The following is a 21,481-nucleotide window of genomic DNA, read 5'->3' as shown; positions in this document are numbered from 1 at the left end:
TTTGCGAATCGCAATTAAGGAAAAGCTTCCCATTGATTCCTATGGGCCAGAAGGCCCATAGGAATGAATGGGAAGGCATTCACAATTTGCGATTTTCAATTTGCGAATTCGCAAAATGTGAATGCAATTTAAAGGGAGCAGGGGGGGTCCAAAGAACCCCTCCCTGCACCCCTGAAATTTAACTTTAAATGCAATTTACACACACACATGCCCCAAGGACATGTGTGTGTGTAAATAAAAACTTTCAAATATGTAACTTGTGCATGTTTGAAAGTTTTCGGTAAATTAGCATGAAGTTCAACTTCATGCTAATGTACCCCTTCCAATTTGCGAATTCGCAATTTAAAATTTATCATGCATTGCATTTAAGAAATCTCAAATTGCGATTTCTTAAATGCAAACGCAATTTTAGAAATCGCAACATGGTTGCGATTCCTAAAATTGCGAAAAGCATGATGCATCCAAAATTTGAGAATTGCATTCGCAAACGGCCGAAAATTGCGATTCGCACCGTTTGCGAATGCAATTCTCAATGATGCATGTGGGCCCACGTCCCTGCATTATGAAGTTTGTTGTCCTAAATACACAGCCATACTAGATTTATGGGAACCGTATACCAACACCAGTGTCAATGAGGTTACCTGGTCACAGTGAAGTGTGAGGAAGCTGAACTGTGGTTCACAAAGGGTGTGCACAACCACAGAAATCCAACTTACGCCGCACAGAGCTTTTCAATGAAGCATTTTAGAAATATGCCTCTTGGTACGTTGTACTAGGCAATTTCTTTTAGAACTGCTTCTTCAACCTTTCCGATATTTCATGCTAAAAGAAAAAACAGTGGCAATTTCTTTTTAAATTAAGGAGTACTGTGCCGAGGAGGACATCCTAATTCAGACACCACTAGGAGGGTCGAAACACATGAGTATAATTTGATGACGAAAGTAGGAAAGTAGGATCTGCTGTTATGGTTGCCCCCACATTTTGCTTGATGTAATGCTGTTTCTGACTAGTATGACTGGGATCCTGCTAATCAGGACCCCAGTCTCTCTGCTTTCTCCCCTAAATTGCTATGGTAAGTACTTTGGTTCATCCCACATTGGATACTGGGACACCCTTATAAGTCCCTAGTATTTGGTATGAAGGTACCCGGGGCATAATTACCCCAGAGGTCTCCCACAGGCTGAAGTATGTATTATGCCATCCTATGGGAGACCATTCAAACTGTCACTACAGATCTGCCATTGTAGGCTGTGTAAGCTGGTGCTAACACCACTTACGACAGATATAGGTTCCCTATATCTAGGGTCACTGCACTTAAAATCTATAAGTCACCCTTACAGCAGGCCTGTCCAATCCTGAAGGCAGGGTGCTTGGTTCTCAGTGTGAGGTGCCCCTGCATGTGCAGGACACCCCTACAGCTTTCGGAGTCCATTCTCCCGGGTTGTAAGTGAGACAGCCATTTAACATATAGGGGGGCACCGAGTCATTACTCGATGACCATCTCGAAACTGGCTGCAACGTACCCTATCATGAAGCACTGTAAGCGCCCTCCGTTAAGTTCTCAGTGCTTCCGGTACCAGTCTTCTTGACAGCACAACATGGCTGCTGCCGACCAGAGACACGATTCTGCTGTCCTGCTGCTGAGCCAAGCTCGAGCAGGGGAAGGCAGAACAATAGGCATCCTGACACAGGGAGGTGTGACTACCTCCCAGACAGGGTTTAGTGTATTGGGACAGGGTGGAAGCGCTTGCCAGTGCCACATAGTCTGCGTGCAGGGCACATTTGATGCCCTCCATGCATAGTCCAGTTGAAACCAGTTCAGGGAGCCGTTGGCTCCTGCTCTGGCGGGAACTTGAACAAAGAACAGGGGAGTATCCTCCCCCTTGTCCAGCCCTCCTCAGGGAGGGACCTCTGGATTGTCCCAACCCTTTCCTTAGGGTACTTTAGGGCTTACCTGAGGGTGGGTCCCTAGATTCGTCGTGGGACACAATCAAATTCAGACACCACTTCTACTTCAACCGTCTGGGCAATCTGGACTTCACTGGACTTCGCTCTGGGCATCAAGGCTGCAACCGGGAAGACTCCTGCTGCTCCTGATCTCTTCACCCTTCTCACCTACTGCAACATCCGTGCCTGTGCTCCTTACAGGAAACCTTCCAAGGCCTGTGGGTATCTAAGACACCTGAATGAATCTCCCTTGAAATGAAGGAGTCACATCCCGGCATCTGCACGCACCGCAATTAAGCTGACGGGTCTGCTGATCCTCTGCTCCCATGGACTTCGAAAGGCTCAGCATCACAGGTGGTGGGTCTTCACATCCCTCAAGGCCTGCCCTGTCCTCTCACTAGGTTTGCGGCCAGTATCCGTTGTTTAGGCTTTCCTGTTTTCAGTTTCTATTTTTGGTAAATTCTGGTGGGCTTTTTTCAGTGTGTTCAAGTGATTTCAGTACCTTAAAAAAGCAGTGCTTATCAGTGGTTACACATTTTTGCACCATTAAACACAACTGAAACAGTGTTTTTCCAGTGTTTATTGAACGTTTTGCTTTTATTATTGTTTGCTTTCTGCACTGATAGTGCATGTTATATAGACAGTGTATATGAGGCCTAATTACATTTTTACAAATCAAACTTATCATTGTACACCATTCAATACTAAGTGAGTCTTTGGTCATGCACGCTCTCATACATTGTAAAATCAAAGTTCCTGAATTGCTCCTCAACATTTTTGCTTACCAAGTGCCATGCACTTCAACATGGAACATGTTGCAGTGCCAACGTCATTAAAAGTGTCACCTAGCCTACTCTCAGGGGAGATGTTTCACATCTATACCAATTATGTGGAACGCTTGGTAGACAAGGGTGTTTTCAGCAGTCATGCTTTCCTATGAAAATCTAAGAATGCAGTAGAGTGTCCTTTGTTTCAAATCACAGTCAATATGCGACCGAAGATCCTCACATTTCTTGCCTTTGACATCATCACTCAGCAAAAGTTCTGTAAACGGTTGCCACATGGATAATATAGCATTCACGGCCTCTAGGACTGAGACCCATCAGCTAAGTGACAAAGATGGAATGACTCTTTCTTTGATGCCACACAAAGCACAAAAGGAGAAATATATGCGTTTTAGTTTCTGCGCATAACAAAATAGTGCACCAGAATGGACCAATAAGTCAATAACATTCTACATTAACTCTGAAGATTGTAAAGATGCTTTCAGCATACCATCTAACAAGTGGCAAGGATCTCTTACAGGGAAGCACTTCAGCTCAAGAATCGATTTTGACAGGTCATCACACAACTTTTTCATATACGTAGCTGAACCACTGCAAATACAAACAAGATCACTCCGTTCTTTGTTGAAGTTGTAAGAACTTTTTGCAGCAGCATTTCAAGTGCCCCTGTGTTCCATGTTTCCTAAAAGTCTGGTGTCATGTTTTCACCAGTACCCTAGATGCTTTGTGCCTGCACTCTTTTCACATATACCTGTTACTACACCTTGCATTGAATGTTTAGAGACTGGGGTGTTTGACATATCACCTACTATCAGTACTGACTCACTAGAAAAGGGGGCTGATGTATCAAGGGTTTTTACCCATTCTCTATGGGTAAATGTGATAGTACATATTGGGTAAGATTCTTATGAAACCCACATTTTTCCTATCAGTGAAAGACTCAAACGTAGCCAAAAAATCAAATATGATTTTGATATTACCTAATTCTCTACAGTTTATAAAATAATGAAACAACACCTAAAACATGCTTCTTACCCCTGTATATTTAGACCAGAGACCACAAAACTGAAAAAAGTTAGAAGAAACAATATTTTAGCGTCATGCCTAAACAACTAAACTCAAGCAGAATAATGTTAGCCCAGTCTTTCTTACTACCACCTTAAATTACAAAATTACATTGTATTGGCCCCTTCAGGAAGAAACAAAAATGACTCTTTCACTCTCCTTTTCCTTTCTTTGAATGGCATTTAGTTTGTGTTTGTGCAGGGGTTTTTCCAGTGTTTATATGTTTACGCTGGTCAGGGCTATTTCCCTTCCGGTGGGGTTTTATCAGTTATTATAGGTTTAAACCTAAATCCTACCCTTGTTGTAGCCGTAGGAACCGAATCCCTGTGCACCGCATCGATTTGCTGTTGCAAAGGCTTGTTGGCTTCCTTCCATCAAGATCTTCAGGCTCCAAGTAGCCCCAACCTTAAGCATCTCCAATGACCAAAATCTTTGACCACACCACATTGCTTGCACCATGGGCCTGCTTCATTGGTAGCTACGTGAGGTCCTCTTGCGATTCCAGTGCCTCCGGCCTGTGGTTCCTGTCGAGGGTCTCAGTTTTTAATTATTTGGACTCCTCTGATTGCTCGGGCCTGCCCTAGACTCCCCTGCTTGTGGTGAGTCTCCAGAACCTTGCTGGTCCCGAATTTGCTCCTTCTTCTACTCCTTTGTTGGTTGCAGTTGCCACAGCTTGTTTGTGCTCCAGCCAGACACAGATCCCTCAACTCTCGACATCTGATGTGGGACAGCTCATGTACGGCTCCTTTTCTGCAGGTACAAGGTCACCGTCAGCTCTCCTGCAAAACCCGACATCGATGGGCATTCGTCTTCCATGCCTCTTGGTCACTCTTGACTGGCATATACTCTGTCCCCGGTGTTTGCAGGTTTTTCACATCTTGAATCCACCTTTAGGATCCACCGGACACCTTCACCTTCTCCAGCAGCAGCACCTTTCTGAAGTCACCCATTGAGTTTGACATCGGTTTCCAGCGCCAATTCACACCTATGCACCCTGCTTCCCTGGTGCAGGTTTGCTGGGTCCTAAAGTATCCATGGAAGCGGTGGCTCTCCAACCTTCTGTCTTCCAAGGGGTTTCCTCAGGGTCCACTGGGAAGGGTCATCCTTTAAAATTGCAAAAGCAACTTACCTCTTGACTTGCATTGATCCCGCTGTCGTGTTCCCTCTCTGCACACGGCCTCCGTGGGACTCCTGGTTACTTACCTTGTGTGGTTCCATAGGTACCCGGCACTTCTACGTCTCCTGGGTATAGTCTTGACTCGAGTCATGGTTCACATATCACTCTTTTAGTATATGTTTTGGTCACCCCCTGGTGACCACTGTGTATTCTGTGCTACTTACCTGTTTCTATTGTAAAGTATTGTGTATATCTCAGGCTAGCAGGTATCTGGATGCGTTAGTGAGTGTCTTATAATAAATACATATTTTTATAAATACACTATGCAGTTATTTTTCACTTAATCAATACCCATAGGATTACATTCCAGTAAAACAAGCTGCTTTACACTACTTCTGGACAAAGCATGAAAGCTGCTATCCACAGCTACCACTTAGAGAGATTTCTAAGGTTGTCTAAGACCACTAAAATCACCATAAGGGTTGTCTGGATCAGTGCAAGGTATCCACTTATAAAAGTGTACATCATATACGGAGCCAGCCTCTCACAAAGAGCATAATGTAAAGTCACCTTGGAGGGAAACCCACCTGATAAACTCATTAGAGCACACAATTATTGAGAGTTCCAATAGATCTGTTGAAATCATTTCAGACAATATGCAATATAACTTTATCGACCTATGTTAAAAACAAGCTGCAGAAAGGCTGGAAATTAGACAATTTTCAATTGACTATTGGACTTTCAAATGTATGTGAATGTTTTTATTGTATTTGCTTTGGCCAAATGGTTAAGAAAGGGAGCATGATTGCAACAGAGTATTCCCAAGATCAGCACTTTTATCAGTGCACTGTTGTGTTCATGATAAAGAAAAATTATTAAAGTAATCAATTCAATTATTAGCAAAAACCCTAGAATATTCCACATAATTGTTGTCACTTTAAGTTATTAACTCATTTAATGGTAGTTAAGGTTGGAAGCTTGTGCGGTGGGTACCGCGGGAGTACATTGGTGCCTCATTGGAGGGCTGTACTAGTTCTTGTAGGTGTACTGCGGTACTGGTGGGCCAATGTTTTTATTTTAACCTCCGGGAGTTCCTCTAGATTCCCCCCAGCAACTGCTTGGCGGGGAGGGTGTCCCTATCCTGCCATCTAATACCCTTTTTTGAAATAAACTTTTTCAGGATTCAGGGACTGACTCTCTGAGTCATCTAATAGCAGACTTAAACTTTATACTGAGTAGCAGCAAGTCAATCAGATCCCTTAGTACCACAGGACAGGGATCCATCCCGTGGTACCAAAATGGGCAATGAAAAAAGAAAGATTCCTCTGCCAATCGGAAGGCTCATTTTTAAATTATCGGTACCGCAGAACCAATTGTCCAGATATTCCTAATAGTTTAAGCCCTTCAGCCCAACTCAAAAACTTCTGTAAATGATCATTTCTAAAAAAAACAGCTAAACTGTTTTGCACAAAATCACAAAAGGCACACTTTCTGAGTAAACATTTAAAATTCTGCCACATTAGGTATACATTTGTTCAGTAATTTTTTCTGTATTAGCGAGCGAAATTTCATATTGGAATTACCATGGAAAATTAATATTTTGGGGACCCCCTCATATTTTTGCCCCCAGCTGACAGATCGGCGTGAAACTTTCCATAAAGGAGCTAGGATGGACAAACTTTGGCTTTTTTTGAGAAGCTTTCATCATTTTCGTCAAACTGCACCAAAGTTATTACTGAAACAAAAAAAACACTTTTCCTATTGAAACTCTGACCTAGCTATAACTACAAAGGACTGACTGCCATTGTGTTCAATATAAACATTTGTTTGTGTGTGTGTGTGTGTGTATATATGTGATCAAGGCTCCCGCAGGAGCTGAAACACACCATTGCCGATTGCACAATAAATTCACTTAGCACTTACTCTGTGGTCCGTTGCTGTTTTTGGAGGTATCCAGTGAGAAGACAGTGAATATTGGATATATATATATATATATATATATTTTTTTTTTACCTACTGGCGGTTGCCAGTAGGTAGTTATAGTTAGGATTTAGTCTCCATAGGAAGAGCGTTTTTTTCATTTGCCAATAACTTTGGCCTCATTTGACGAATACAGACAACATTTTTAAATCTAATTTGACTCTCACTTCAGCTGCTGTCTTAAAAGTTTTTGGGTGATCCGTCAAGCGGGCTCTGAGAAACAGGGGGGGTTCAAAAACACGTTTTCCCCATGATACAACTCATGATGGCCTGTGTGGCCCCCTGTAGTTCAGGGACTGTCACCTCCCTGGTGACAAAATGATACATTAATGGAGGGGGCCCGTAGGGCATCCCTGCAGCCCCAGGCACCGCCACCTCCCCGGCACAACTCTTTTCAATTAAAGTGGAGGGGCTGTGCTGCCCCCACAGCCCCTGGGACCACCACCTCCACAGGACTATGTTGTGCAAAGTAGATGGCTCTGGGTACCTCCACCTTCCAGGGCCGGCTTCTGCTATGTCCCGAGGTGCCAACCCCTGGGACATAGCTGTTTTCTATTGCTTGGTAGGCGGTTTACTGCTCCAGCCAAGCCATAGCAAACTGTTCTCACTTTCAGCAAGTGAGAGCATTGAAAATGCTTCCACTTGCTGAAAGTATGCACAATTGCTTTTACAGAGAGGGAGCTGCATACTTTTAGCATAAAAACAACAAAACACATGGCACAAAAAATTTTTACCTATCCAACACGGTGATACGTTTTGGTCAATTAGAATTCCATCAGCAGGTGATAACCTTAACTGCAGTTCATTAAACATTTATTTGCAGATCCCCTGGAGCACCAGCACGGATTAGTGTTGCTCCAGGGGCTCTCCAAATAAATGTTCACTGAACTGCTGTTTAGCTTATCACTAAGCATGGGCGGATTTTGCGGATTCGCAATCCGCGAATTTGCGGATTGCGAAAATACGCGAAATCCGCGAATTCTCGCGGATTTGCGGATTTTTTGGGTGTGTGTGTGTTCGCACGGGTTTCTGCAAGTTCGCGAGGGTTTTGTACAATTTCGCAAATTGCGAACTTACTTGTCGGGTCGCCAGTTTTGTGAACTTGTTGTTTCTACGTGCCCAGCCTGTTTGCTAAGCTTTCTTCATCACTGCCACCCTCTGTCACCACTGGCACTCTCTTTGGTCACCCATGCCACCCTCTGGCTCACCCATGTCACCCTCTGTGTCATCACATCACCCTCTAGTTCACCAGTGTACATTATTGGGGCAAAGCAAAGCACTGCCATCCTCTGTCAACACTGGCACTCTGGTTCACCCATGCCACCCTCTGGCTGGCACACCCATGCCACCCTCAGTGTCATCACAACACCCTCTGATTGACCACTGAGTGAACAAACACCTGCTAAGTGCTTTAAGTTTTGCAAACAACAACACCTGCCCTGCCCCAACTGACATTAATGAAGGCTGGCACCTGCTTGTCTGCTCCCTTTTCTTTTTGTTGCAAATGCAATGTAAATAATTTTTTTTAACAGGATGCAATGGCATACTCGTGACTATACTGTGACTGTCAGAGCAGGGTCACACAATAGTTGCAAGTAGGCAACCGGATTCTGGAGGGCCCCTTCAGGAAGCACTACAGGTAAATGGTTACAAATGATGAGCTCGAACTTTTGCACCTGCTCGTTCGTTTTGCTTTTGCAAAACTCGTTTTTCGGTAATTTCGCCCTATTCGCGAGGCGCGTCGTAGTGCGAACTCGCCCGTGGAAGCCGCGAACTCGTGCGAGTTACCCCAAGGTTGAGTATGGGCGCCGCCATTTTGTTTGCGTGACGTATTTCCGTTTCCGCCCGCTATGTGTAATCTCGCGCGATGAGCGCCTTGCGAATACAAGTTCGCACGAGTTCGCGAGAGAAATCGCATGCGAACTTACTTACGCGCACGTGATCGGGCCGCCATCTTGTTTTTCATTCATTCCTATGTGTCTGGGTATGGTGTTTCTATCCTCTGTATATCTCTGCCATCCTTTGCTTGTTTTAATATTTTTTTGATCTATTTAACTTATTTTCTATCCCTCTATTTTTCTAGATCTATATTTTTGTGTTTTAGGCTACTTTTGTTTACTTTTGAACTACTTAATTAAACTTTTATTTCCTTCTTCCCTACTCTTATTCTTTTTCATTTTTTCTCTTCTTTACTGCTAACACCTGCCCAGAACATGGTCAAGACAGCTGTCAAGCTGCCCAAGACGGGCACCGCAGCCCGTGCCCGGCTCCCGTGTGGACGCTTGAGGGCGGAAATGGTGGTGCCCCGGGAGATCTTCAGCCCTGAGGAGGTGGGCGCACTTGTTTTTTATGTGCAGCGCCGTCTCCCCAGGACCATCGCGGCAGGCGGCAGGATCGCTGCTGGTTACACCAACAGCCAGGAGCGACGGAAGCGGTGGGGGCAGGTGTGCCGGGCCCTTTTTAAGATCACGGGGGTCCAGCGCACCTACAATCAAGTCACCCACCGCTGGACCGACATCCTGGACCGAGAGCGTGACCTGCTAGACGTGCTGGGAGTGGAGGTCCCCGGGCTTGGTGAGTAGTAGTAGCAATTTTTTCATTACTCACTACTCTGTTTTTTCTCCTGCTCTATGTGACTGTGTTATATTGCAAATGTTTGCTTTAACTTTTTTACAAAGAGCAATAATGCTGCTGGTGATTACATTGATAGGAGAGGTAAATTACTATTTCAAAATCTTCTGTGCATTTCAGGTGCACTGTTCTCCTTCTCTGTGCCGATGCCACTGATTATTTGTTTTCTATTTTGTGTTCATTTAATTGGGCTGAGTAATGTATGAGTGTATTTTACAGAACTGCGTAATGCTAGACACAAAGGGGCAGATTTACAAGCCCCTTGTTCCACGTTTACACTGCCTTACCTGACGCACAGCGACGTAAACGTGGCGCATCCCTGCGAGTCATGTACAACGTGATGCATCTAAGGAGATGCGCCACGTGAAGGCCTGGGCCTGCGCCACAATGGGTGCGTTCCCACGCAGGGGGGGGGCTGGGGGGTGCCGGTCAGGCAGATGTGTGCCTCGCAAAAGTGCCTGCGTGAAATCTACAAGATTTAACGCAGGCACTTCCGCGACGCTGCTATGTCAATTCTTTATGCCTGCTTGCTTGAAGCAGGCGTAAGGACTGATGCGGTATGTTGAGTATTGGGCAGCCCTGAGCACTGCTATAGTTGCATCACGCCCGTGACGCGACTCTAGAGATGCGCCCCTATTTCGTCACGAGATGCGTCACGCATCTGCCTACCCTTGCGCCAGGGTTTGCCGTATTGTAATAGCGGCGCATCTGCCGTGACGCAAGGTTAGTTTTGCGTTACGCATTTGTTCTGGTGCACATCTGGAGGTGTCCAGCTCAGAACTCATAAGTATGCCCCTAAGTGTCAGATTAGCAATTACCTGCGCATCCCTGCAAAGTGTGCGGCACGCCAGCACCACCCATGGTGCGCCGTATTTACAATGCGGCACACCATGGTCCCAAAACATCACCGAAGCGTTACGCATCGGTGCCGTAAAGGCGGCTCATTGATGGAGTTGCGTTGCAACGATGGCGCAGCTCCAGCAATGCTGCGTCAAGCCGTAAGTCTGCTTCATGCAGGCGCAGGGTTTCAGTGACGCATCATTGTCCTAAATGACTGATTGAAATTTTATATATTCCCCATAGCCACTTTTAGCATGCGTTCCTGCGCAGGAACGCCCTCCCTTGCGATGGAATGCTCCCTAATGGCGCAGGGTTTTAGAATGGGATGCATCTCCCATATGCGTCACGTTGTTAATATACGCCACACCATGGCGCCTCTCTTGTTGTGGCGCTGCGTCACAAAATTGACGCAAGAATGGAGCAAAAGAGCTGCAAGGGGCTTGTAAATCTGCCCCTAGAGTAGAGGCTCAGGTGCAGTCCTTCCTTTGTAGCCCTCTTTTTGGATGAAATAGTAGGTTCTTGTTCTTTCTAAATGTTTGATTTGGTTGACAAGGACATCGGCAAGCAGCAATCATCAATGTTTTCTGTTATTTCTTTCATGTTGTACGTCAGGTCCGCCCAGGGGCAAGCGGACCGAAAAATCGGATGCAGCAGTGGCTCCAAAGGAGGAGGATGCAGGCCAGGGCGGCGAGTGCTCCTTTGCTGGCCCCAGTAAGTTTTCATTTAAATATAGAGGACCTATTGTTGTCCAAGCATTCCTAATGTAATTGTTTAGAAATAGTGTTTAGATAGGAGCAAAATCAATAATACTACTGTTGCAGGGACAATTCTCCACAAACCGAACTATGGACACCAAAGACCAGAGTAATAATATTTCAGAGTGGCGTGTTTGGCACACTGTATAAATAAACCTGGTAGTGTCAGCAGCACAGACTCCTCCTTGCAAAAATTGCAAAACTTTTCGCTCAGTCACTCTAGTCTGGAGGACTAAAAACCACAGAGTCTATTCAAGTTTAAAAGCTTTATTAAAAGTTTAAGTAAACACATATATTAAAATAAAGTTAGTTGGAAATGGAAAAGTGCTTGGTGCTGAGTTGATGAGTAATGGATTGGAACACATTTCTTGTGGTCGAGCCGAGCTTTCACCTGGTTTGAAGTTGATGTTCCTCTTGTCCTTAGAAGTCCAGTTTCTGTCTGTTCAGAGAAAAATAGTGTGTGTTAAAATTAAGCAAGCATTCAACAATTGTGACAAAAAAATGAAGCAAGACAACAGCTTTCCCTGGAAGGAGGGACATTTTTACTTTAGACTAGAGTAGACAGTCAATTAATTTTTCTGTTGTTTTCACATTTTTTCATTCATAGACCAAATACTAGTGGAGTGGTGTAATCTAACATTCTTAAATCTACTTTGTAGGTGGAACATCTGGTGGCGGGGCCAGCTCGGATGTGGTGGTCATCATTGACTCGGAGTCCGAGGGTCAATCTGGGGAGGAGGCGGCGCTAGAGGAGTCGGACCAAGAGCAAGAAGTACAGACTGTGAGGAAGGAGACGGTGCCGGTGGCGAGTACAGGTAAGCTGGATCATGGTACTATCTGACTCTTAGATAGGATATGATGTGTATCCAGTGGTGGCCCAGTGACAAATTACAATATGGTAATTACAGCAGGCTGGGACCGACAGACAGATAGAGGCAGAGACAGAGAGAGAGGAAGACAGAAGGAGAGAGAGAGAGGGAGGGAGCCAGAGGGAGGGTGAGGGAGGGAGACAGAGAGAGAGAGACAGCGAGGTAGAGGGAGACAAAGGGAGACAGAAAGAGGGAGACAGAGAGAGAGAGAGAGAGAGAGAGGGAGGGAAACAGACATATCGCCTGGGCCTGGTGCAGATGATACGGTTGCTGGTGTGGTTAACGGCTCAGAGGAAAAATCACTCACTTCTGCCAGATCTCTTTCATATGAAAGAGCACCAAACCAAGGATACAAGTGAGTTGTGGGAAGGGAAATGGTGATTCAAGCGCCCCCCCTTGCCCCTCCCTGCGGACGCCCATGATACTGGCCTGAATAGTTTTGTACTGCCCTGGCTAGTTGCTAGTTGTTCTGTGACACAACTTCCTGCTGAATCATTTTGTGTTAATCATATTCTTAAAGAGCATTGGTTACAGATTATGTCTTTCTTTCTTCATATAGTTGGCAATACTAAAACCTCCAAACCAACGAGGAGTATGCTGGCTGTACTGGCCCGGCAACGGAGGCTGGAAGCAACTGTTGCCGAATATCGGCGGCTGGTGGAACTGGAGGGGGACGACACGCACTCCAGTGCATCAAATCTAACACCATCTACATCCTCCTCCGTTACCCCACATTCTGCCGGTAAGCACAGTGCTCCAGCGAACCGGAGCCGTGCTGGAAGACGCCACCGCCGAGCAGCAAAACCTGCACCTCGCAGTACTGTTAAGGCTCGCTTGCGCCGTGCACTCCGCAGAGTGTCCGACCTAGAGGCGGAGGTCCAGAAATGGAGCAAATATCAGAATGTGGTGGAGGGCCTCCGCCTAGATCAAGCCATCCTCCAGGAGAAGTATGATGCCCTGGCCCTAAGGCATGATGCCCTGGAGGCCAAACTTAACAGCTTGCATCCCTAGAGTGTCCCTTGCCCCTTTTTTTGAGACTTTTGGGGGGTGGGAATTGGGAGTTGGGTTTTTTGGGGACTTTTGAAGGACTATTTATTTGTTGGGGTTAGGGAGGGTCTTGCGGGAGATTATTTTGTTAGGGATATAAATATACTTTTTCAAACTTTATCTGAGCATACCTGTTTTTTTACTACTTTTGAGCTGGGTGGGTGGTGGTTTTGCAGTAATTTCATTTAACTGAACACTGTCATCGTGTTGGTTCACGTGCAATAGGCCAAATGTTTTCCAAAGTAAATGCCTGTCACAGAGTTTGTTAATTCAAGAGCCCTAGGACTTTACTGCTAGTACCACTGTCACTCTCACGCCTCTCCGAATACTCCATTATACTACCTCCCATCCAAACGCTTATCTTACCTGTAATTTGTGTTTGAGGGCTGGCTCCACCTGGAATTCACAGAGTCCTAAAGTGTTCTGCAGCAGGGCCACAACTGGAGTTTCCCGGCGTGGATTTTCTGCAAATCAAAAGCAATCAACATTAGAAATGTGGCAGCGGTGCTCACACAACCCTAAAACCTAGAAGCCCCACAGACAGCACCCCTGAGACAGGCAAGCGAGTAATAATAACGCCTACACGTTCACGTGCAATAGGCCAAATGTTTTCCAAAGTAAATGCCTGTCACAGAGTTTGTTAATTCAAGAGCCCTAGGACTTTACTGCTAGTACCACTGTCACTCTCACGCCTCTCCGAATACTCCATTATACTACCTCCCATCCAAACGCTTATCTTACCTGTAATTTGTGTTTGAGGGCTGGCTCCACCTGGAATTCACAGTGGGGGACTCATCAACGTTAAGTAAGTTTCTTCATTGTGCAGAATCCAGGCATCAGCATTATGGGTAATGGATAGGGTGAGTCTGGAGGAGGAGGACTCAGGATAGACGACCAGGACTGAGTTCTTGTCAACTAACTGTTGTGAACCTGAGGAATGCTGCGGCATCAAAATCAAGACAGTTCTGTTGATGGGCTTGTTGTTTTATTGGTTGATTACAGTTTTGTTGGGAATGTGATGAAGCACTTGCTAAAGAAAGACAGACACACAGGAATAAAAGTGAATAAGGAGGACTATTTACAATTAATGAATGATTGAGTCATTTTCAGAACTCGCTGTCAGGGAAGCAGAACTCGTCCTCATACTCTGCTAAATCATCAGTCGGGGTTACTTCTGGTAACTGAGGAGAACTTTCCTCAGGTAGGGCGGTGTCCTCTTCTTCCTGCGTGCATTCTCGTACTCTGTAATCTGGTGGTATGAAGTGCTGGTTCATCTTTATCAAGGTGAGCCGCTCCACATTTGCGGGCAAGAGGCGGGACCTTTTGGAAGTCACAATGCCACCAGCAGAACTAAAAACACGTTCTGAGGACACGCTTGCGAGTGGGCAAGACAAGTAATTGATAGCCAGGTTGGTGAGCTCTCGCCATATTTTTCTTTTCCCATGCCAATACGCCAATGGGTCCTCAGTAATATTGACCTCTGTTGAGTCATCCAGATAGGCCTGCACCATTGAAAGAATGTCCTCCCGGATTCCTGTACTTTGCACTTCTGTGTCCTTTCTAGGACCAGGAAACCCTAGCTGAGTTAGCCAACTCGCTTCAGACATATCGCATGCGCCTGGTGCAGATGATACGGTTGCTGGTGTGGTTAACGGCTCAGAGGGAAAGTCACTCACTTCTGCCACAGGCACAGATGCAGAAGGGCTTTTTTGGGACGCCTGATGGCCTGCTGATTCACTAGTAGTACTGTCTTCTCCTACAGTTTCCTTCCGCTCTCTTTCAAAACGAATGGCTGACTGAGCTAGCCAATCTTTGTACTCTGTAACATCCGATGTTTCAAAAGGAATTATTACTTTGCCAAACAATGGCTTTTTGTAACGTGGATCCAGAATAGTAGCACAAATGTAGTGCTGTTGTTTCTTGATATTTACAAGCCGTTCATTGCTAACTAGGCGTTGTAATAATCTCTGCGCCAACTCATGTGCTTCGTTCTTTCCAACGTCCTCTAATTGTGAAGACACCACCTTGACTTGGTGCTCGAGCTTCAGCAACAGTGGGATAGCTTTGCTCAAAGAACAGTCCTCCCTGCTGACGTCACGCGTGAAGACCTCAAAAGGCCGAAGCATGTCTGTCAGGCTTTTAACTAGCTGCCATTGCTCCACCGCTAGCATCATTTCTGTCGTATCACCACCCAGGTTGTAGAAATACTCATTGACTACTGGAAACAGCTCATGCAGACGCTCAAGCATGTAGAAGGTTGAGTTCCAACGTGTTGCCACCTCCTGGATAAGTGCTTTCACTGGCATTCTACGTTCATTTTGCTTGCGCCTCAGCTCCTTCCGGGCCTTAAAAGAATGGTTGAAATGTGTGCATATTCTTCTGCAGATGGTCAGTGTTTTGTCGACTGCAAGTTCTTTTTTCAAAAAATTTTGCACAACAAGGTTGATACAGTGCGCCAAACACAGCACTCTGAAATAGAAACCGTCCGCCATGGCCTTAACTACATTACTGCCATTATCTGTAGAAACATAACCAACCTTGCAATGTCTTGGGCGCAGCCATTGCAAGACCTTTTTGTTAAAGTCAGCCAAAATGTTGACTGCAGTATGACTTTTCTCCATGCCAAACATGGCTAATGTTGCATGTTTACGAGCACCCTTAAAAATCTCGATCAAGTCACCACCTGCATTTATCTGTTTTATAACCCCTGAAAAAGAGACCCAGTGTGCAGTGATGCACATGTAATCAAGGGCTTGGCAACTGGTCCACATGTCTGTTGTCAGGTGTATAGTGTGAACAGCACTCTTCTGCAAAGCTGCCCCCACCAACTCAAGCACCTCTTTGTGTAGTGCTGGAACAGCAACCCTGGCAAAATAGTACCGGCTAGGAACCTTCCATTTAGGGGCCAATGTTGCCACGAGTTCAAGGAAACCCACACCTTCGACAAACGAAAAAGGGAGAAGGTCCACCGCTAGCATTTTTGCCAGCTTAGTGTTATAGAGGCGTACAGTTGGGTGGTTGCGTTGAAATTGCGCATCTGAGGAGAACATGGCTGAAATGGTGCGCTGGACAAATTTACGGGATGATGCTGATGCCTTCTTCGACCCACTTCTGATCAGTGTTGACATTTTCCGCATTGGTGTGTCTCCCAGACTCTCAGTGTGCCTGCTATGTGTTACGGAGGGTGTGGTGCTGCCAGGGGTACTGGGTGCAACCGGACACATGTCTGACGCTTCTTCTACCTCCCCATCATCTTCAGATGAAACACCTACTATGGGTATATTTTGGCCACTTGCCCTTTGGGATCGCTTTCCCTTGACGTTTGCTAGGTGCGGAAACCATTCTACAGCGTGCTTTCTTTCAAGATGACCTATCTGGCCTCCAGTTCCATAGTTGGTACCAGTCTTACCACGGCTAACGCTAGTCTTACAAATGCAACAAACGGCTATGTTATCATATTTTTCATGGACACTAAAAAAGTTCCAAACTGGGGACTGGAAACTTCTGGTTTTGCCGCACGAGGTGATACTGCTGCCAATGCCAGATGAAGCAGTGGTGGATGAGCCTTGCAGACATCTACTGGGTTGTGCAATTATTGCAGCAACCTTACTTGAGGGAGTCGAGCTGGATGGAGTCCCCCTCTGGGGAGAAAATATGGGAGCTGTAGGTTTTGTTGAACTTGTGGTACTACTTGACTGCGTTGGTGGTGCTACCAGTGGCACGTCGCCAGGGTCACGCTCAGCATGACGTCGGGATAGGGTGTAAATGTCTGTCTGCTGCATGGCCGGTGTGGCTGGACTGACATGTGTGATGACTAGGTCATTGCTGTCATCCTCTTCAACAACATCAGAATGCACCACTTCATCAAGTCGGACGTTCGGATCCATAAGTATGAGCTTTCCGGGGCCCTTCCTTTTAACATGTGATACCTTTCGCAGCTCATGGTGTGCCTCCCTCTCAGACGTCCGAGATGGTTGCCAATCTAGATCCAGATCATCATCTGATGGAGCGGGGCTTGAAGAGGAACTTCTACACACCCTCCTTGATCTTTTCCTTGCTGGGGAGCTGGGAGAAAATGAATCATCAGGAGGAGTGGCTTCGTCTTCCTGACATGATACCCCGGCTCCAAAGTCAATTTCCTCCTGTGCCCCTACTTCTGGAAGAACAACCATTGTGGGCACTTGCACCGCTCCATGCGCCGCTACATGGGCATCTTCACTGACCTCTACTTGCAAGTCTCCATGGACCTCTCCTTCTCTGCCTTCTCCTTCTCGGCCTTCTCCTTCTCGGCCTTCTCCTTCTCGGCCAGCTCCTTCTCGGCCTTCTCCTTCTCGGCCAGCTCCTTCTCGGACAGCTCCTTCTCGGACAGCTCCTTCTCGGACAGCTCCTTCAAGTTATCGGACAGCTCCTTCTCGGACAGCTCCTTCTCGGACAGCTCCTTCTCGGACAGCTCCTTCTTGGACAGCTCCTTGCGCATGTACTTCTGCTTGTACTAGTAGCCCATGCAGTTGTTGTTGCGGCTTTGGTTGTTGAATAGTACTTGTGAGATGAGTTACAACCTGTGTTGATGGTGTGCTGCTACTTTCTTGCGATGAACCAACATCACTGGTCGTTGGTGATTCAACAACTAAACAGGCTACCTGTGCAGCACTCATGGTGGGCCTTTGTTTTTTTTGTTGTTGTTGCCCAAAAAATGTATTGGTTGAGCCACCAGTCTCCTTGGTAAGTGGTGCCACTTGCTTCTTCTTCTCCTTAGTAGAGACATCTTTATTGCAAGAGGACCTACGGGCACCTCTTTTTGGAGCCATCTTCTTCAGATGTCGGAACAACAGGCCGCAGCAGCACTTCTTCCTGGCACTGATGCTCAACGATGATGCGGAGTTTTGTGCACCTAAACGCAAACGAAGACAGAGGAACATCAGTAAATATAAATGTTGCATATGTAGCGCTTGAATAAACAGTTTGCAAGTAGGCATTTATGAATACACACGTGCACACCACACAATATGGAAATTTCAAAATTAGGATTTGCTAAATTTTTGGGAAACAGGAATTTAACATTGATCCAAGAGAGCACACACACAGAGGGTTGTACTTTCATGTACCCCTGACTCCGCCTGGGCACAATGGGTGAAAGCAAGGCACAATGGGTGCAGGCCTATGTCTCAAAGCTCACTGCCTGCCTTCAAAATGGCCGCTTGACCCCCCCATCCACATGGCCAGGACCATGCCTCAAAATGGCCACCACCAACATAGCCAGCACCCAACGCCTACTCCAAAAAGTCAAAAAACACAACACAAATCAAATCACCACAATCCAATGCCATCCATCCATTTTCAGAAGGCTTATGCTGCCTGCTGGTGGTTTTCCGGTGCAAAATTGCAATTTTTACAATTTCGCGAGTGCGAGATTGTTGCTTCACGGTGCGAACGTGGCAAAAACCCGCAAAAACCGCGAACAGACCGATTCTGGGCCCCCCTGGGCATAATGGATGACATCAGAGCACAGTGGGTGCAGGCCTATGGCACAAAGCACACAAACTGGCTTACAAATGGCCCCTAGACCCCCACCCACACGGGACCAGACAATAAAATGGCCCCCACGCACATAGCAAGCCCCCAACACCACCCCAAAAAGTCCTAAAACACACAAAAATCAGCACAATCCAATGCCATCCATGCCCTGGCCAGAATCATGTTAAAAAAAAATTCAACAAAACAGTTGTATCATGCATGCACCCATAAATAAGCCTGGTGGTTTTCAATTCATGTGCAGCAGAATTGTAATTTTTACAATTTCGCGAGTGCGAGATTGTTGCTGCGCGGGACACGAGCAGTGCGAACACAAGCAAAAACATCCTCAGCTCGCGAACTTGCAGATTTTCCCCCCAAAAAGTCGAAAAAAAAGCAACACACACAAAAATCACCACAAACAAACAACATCAACTTACTTCTTTGTGAAATCAAATTTCGAATCCAAAAGTAATCCAAAAGGCCTCAAATCCAAATATCCAGCAGCAACCACAAAAAGTAATCCTTCCCAGTCAAGATCGAAATCAAAGTGGCCAGGAAATGGAGGAGCTTGCTGGACAGGAACAGGAAGTTGGAGACTGGGGCACTTCCTTCACCCCACCCCTATGGGAGGAGCTTGCTGGACAGGAACAGGAAGTTGGAGACTGGGCCACTTCCTTTACTAATTTTTGTACTTTCGCTAGTGCGAGATTGTTCCTGCCCGCGCCGCGGACCGCGAGCAGCGCGAGCAGTGCGAACACAAACAAAAAATCCGCTTCGCGCGGATTTTGCGTATTCTCGCCGCATCCGCGAGAGTTCGCGGATTGCGGATTCTCAGAAAATACGAAAAATCCGCGAGCGTAACGGATTTTACGCCCATGCTTACTTATCACCTGCTCATGGAAGTCGAATTGACCAAAACGTCTCAACTGTGGTAGGTAACCATTTTTTGTGCTATGTGTTTTGTTGTTTTTGTGCTAAAAGTATCCTGCAAGGACATTCCTGCTTCCACTGTCCTGGTTGCCATAAGTGCATTGAGACTCATAACCACAGTTGAGTGAATATATAAAGATTTGCATATATATAGGATACATAGGTATAGGATACATAATGGGTAACTCTGTAATATAGTCAAATATTATGTATTGTACTCTTCTTTTTACTGCAGACAGCCCTACTGTATAGCAAATTATTTCACATACTGTTTTCAATAATTATTTCCCTATATGAAAAACAGATTTTTAAAGCTCACATCCATACATAATGGGTAACATAGGTAATATGCTCCATTTCCATTTGTTTATATGTAACATGGACCTTTCTATTTTTTTTTTTTTGGTGTTGAAGAATTAGTCAAGACCTCAAAATGGCCTACACACTAGCCCTTTAAAGCAGGTGCACCTGCCATTGCCAAGGTGCCAGACTGCCTGACAGCCAAGTCCAACACCGAAAAGAGATTTTGAGGCTGTTCTTTGGAAAGTTTAGTCATCAGTGGCCCCTGATTTATTTACTGTTCCTTGAGAGAATGATGTTAAGCAAATTGAAGTTATCAAGATGACAATGTATTTTGAAATTTTCATTATCTAAGACATGAAATCAAACCCTGCTTTTTATAAAGATAAATGCTATACTGTAATTCCTGCATTTATTTTATTTGCTGTTGTATTTAGAAATAGAAAGTCTGTATGTTTATGTCACATCGATCTAACCATTAAGCGCCCGGAGACCCTCGGGTGATTAGCCACGCTTTACAAATCCTTGTTGATTGATTGATTACCTGTGTAAAATATCTTCATCCAAAATTTGCCTCTTAGTCAAAATTGCAGACTCAGTTCCAGATGTTACTGTATTTATGCTAATAAAGTAAACTGTTGATACCAACATTTGCTCCATCATTTGATGCAGTTTTCTATATTTTTAATTCCTCAGATAAACACTGGAGATATAGGAGACATCTACAAAATACGTATTGGTCACAACAATTCTGGGGATTCCCCTGCTTGGCACTGTGAAGAGGTAAGCACACATTCTGTTCTTACTTAGAGGTAACAGGAAGTATTACCTCGTGTTTTGTTTGAGATGGTAAGATATTTGATTGTGTTTTGTTTAGGATGGTTGCACGTTCAGCATACACATTAGTTTCTGGAAATTGATGAACATTTCATGATACCCACATATCCGACGCCGGCCTACCACATGCTGTATAGTTAGGACATTATTTACATAAGTTATCTTAAACATGCCACTCCATCACATAAAGGATACTGGGGTCACTTGTGTTTACCTGGCTAGCGATGCTGCCCAGATAACAAACAATCTTCACATGGTCAGTGATTGGCTGCCGCCCACTCCCTATGACCACACCAACCCCCAGACACAAGGACATTAAACATGGTTATCTTTGGAAGGCGGGGGGTCGCAAGACCCCCCCGGCCGTATTTATTAAGATATAAAACAATACATTTTTAATTGTACGATAAGCAGTTTATACAAAATTCAGCAGGACATTAGATACATGATTGTCAACAGGTGTGAGAGACTATCCTTAACAAAAACTCTAATACAGATTGTTTCCTAACCGAATCTAACATCCTCATCTGAAATTTAGTATACTAACATTTCTGGCCATATGGCAAGGTCGCTAACCGGTGTCAGGTCCTACTAGCTGTGCCTCACCACAAGATGTGCGCATGCGCAGCCGGGCCCGGTAATTACCCGGTCCACGCCGTGAACTCCATTTACCCACTTAAGGAGGGCCCTTACTCAGCGCCATCAGTTGACGTCATAAGTATGCACGCGCGGGGTGGCTACCAGCCTAAGGAAAGCGTGACTCCTCCAACCCGCGCCCCTTTGAAGCACCAGTTACTTTGCCCCTGAAGTTCTAGGAAGGGCCAATGGCCCCTTCCCCTGGGCGGGAATCTCCATAGGATGATG

The 21,481-nt window shown here is 45.6% G+C and overlaps 1 protein-coding gene across 1 annotated transcript in view; it reads left to right on the top strand.

Moving 5' to 3' along the window:
• The window catches only part of RP1 (RP1 axonemal microtubule associated), a 1,491,030-nt gene that overhangs the window by 457,983 nt on the left and 1,011,566 nt on the right, over positions 1 to 21,481 (top strand). The window contains exon 6 of the mRNA XM_078686181.1: positions 20,477 to 20,563. Within this exon, the coding sequence (XP_078542307.1) occupies positions 20,477 to 20,563 (87 nt within the window). The remainder of the gene's footprint in view (positions 1 to 20,476; positions 20,564 to 21,481) is intronic.

This window comes from Lissotriton helveticus, chromosome 4_1, assembly GCF_964261635.1.
Source record: "Lissotriton helveticus chromosome 4_1, aLisHel1.1, whole genome shotgun sequence".
Taxonomy (NCBI): Eukaryota; Metazoa; Chordata; class Amphibia; order Caudata; family Salamandridae; genus Lissotriton; species Lissotriton helveticus.
The sequence above is the reverse complement of the archived record's forward strand: the minus strand, read 5'-3'. Positions and strand labels throughout refer to the sequence as shown.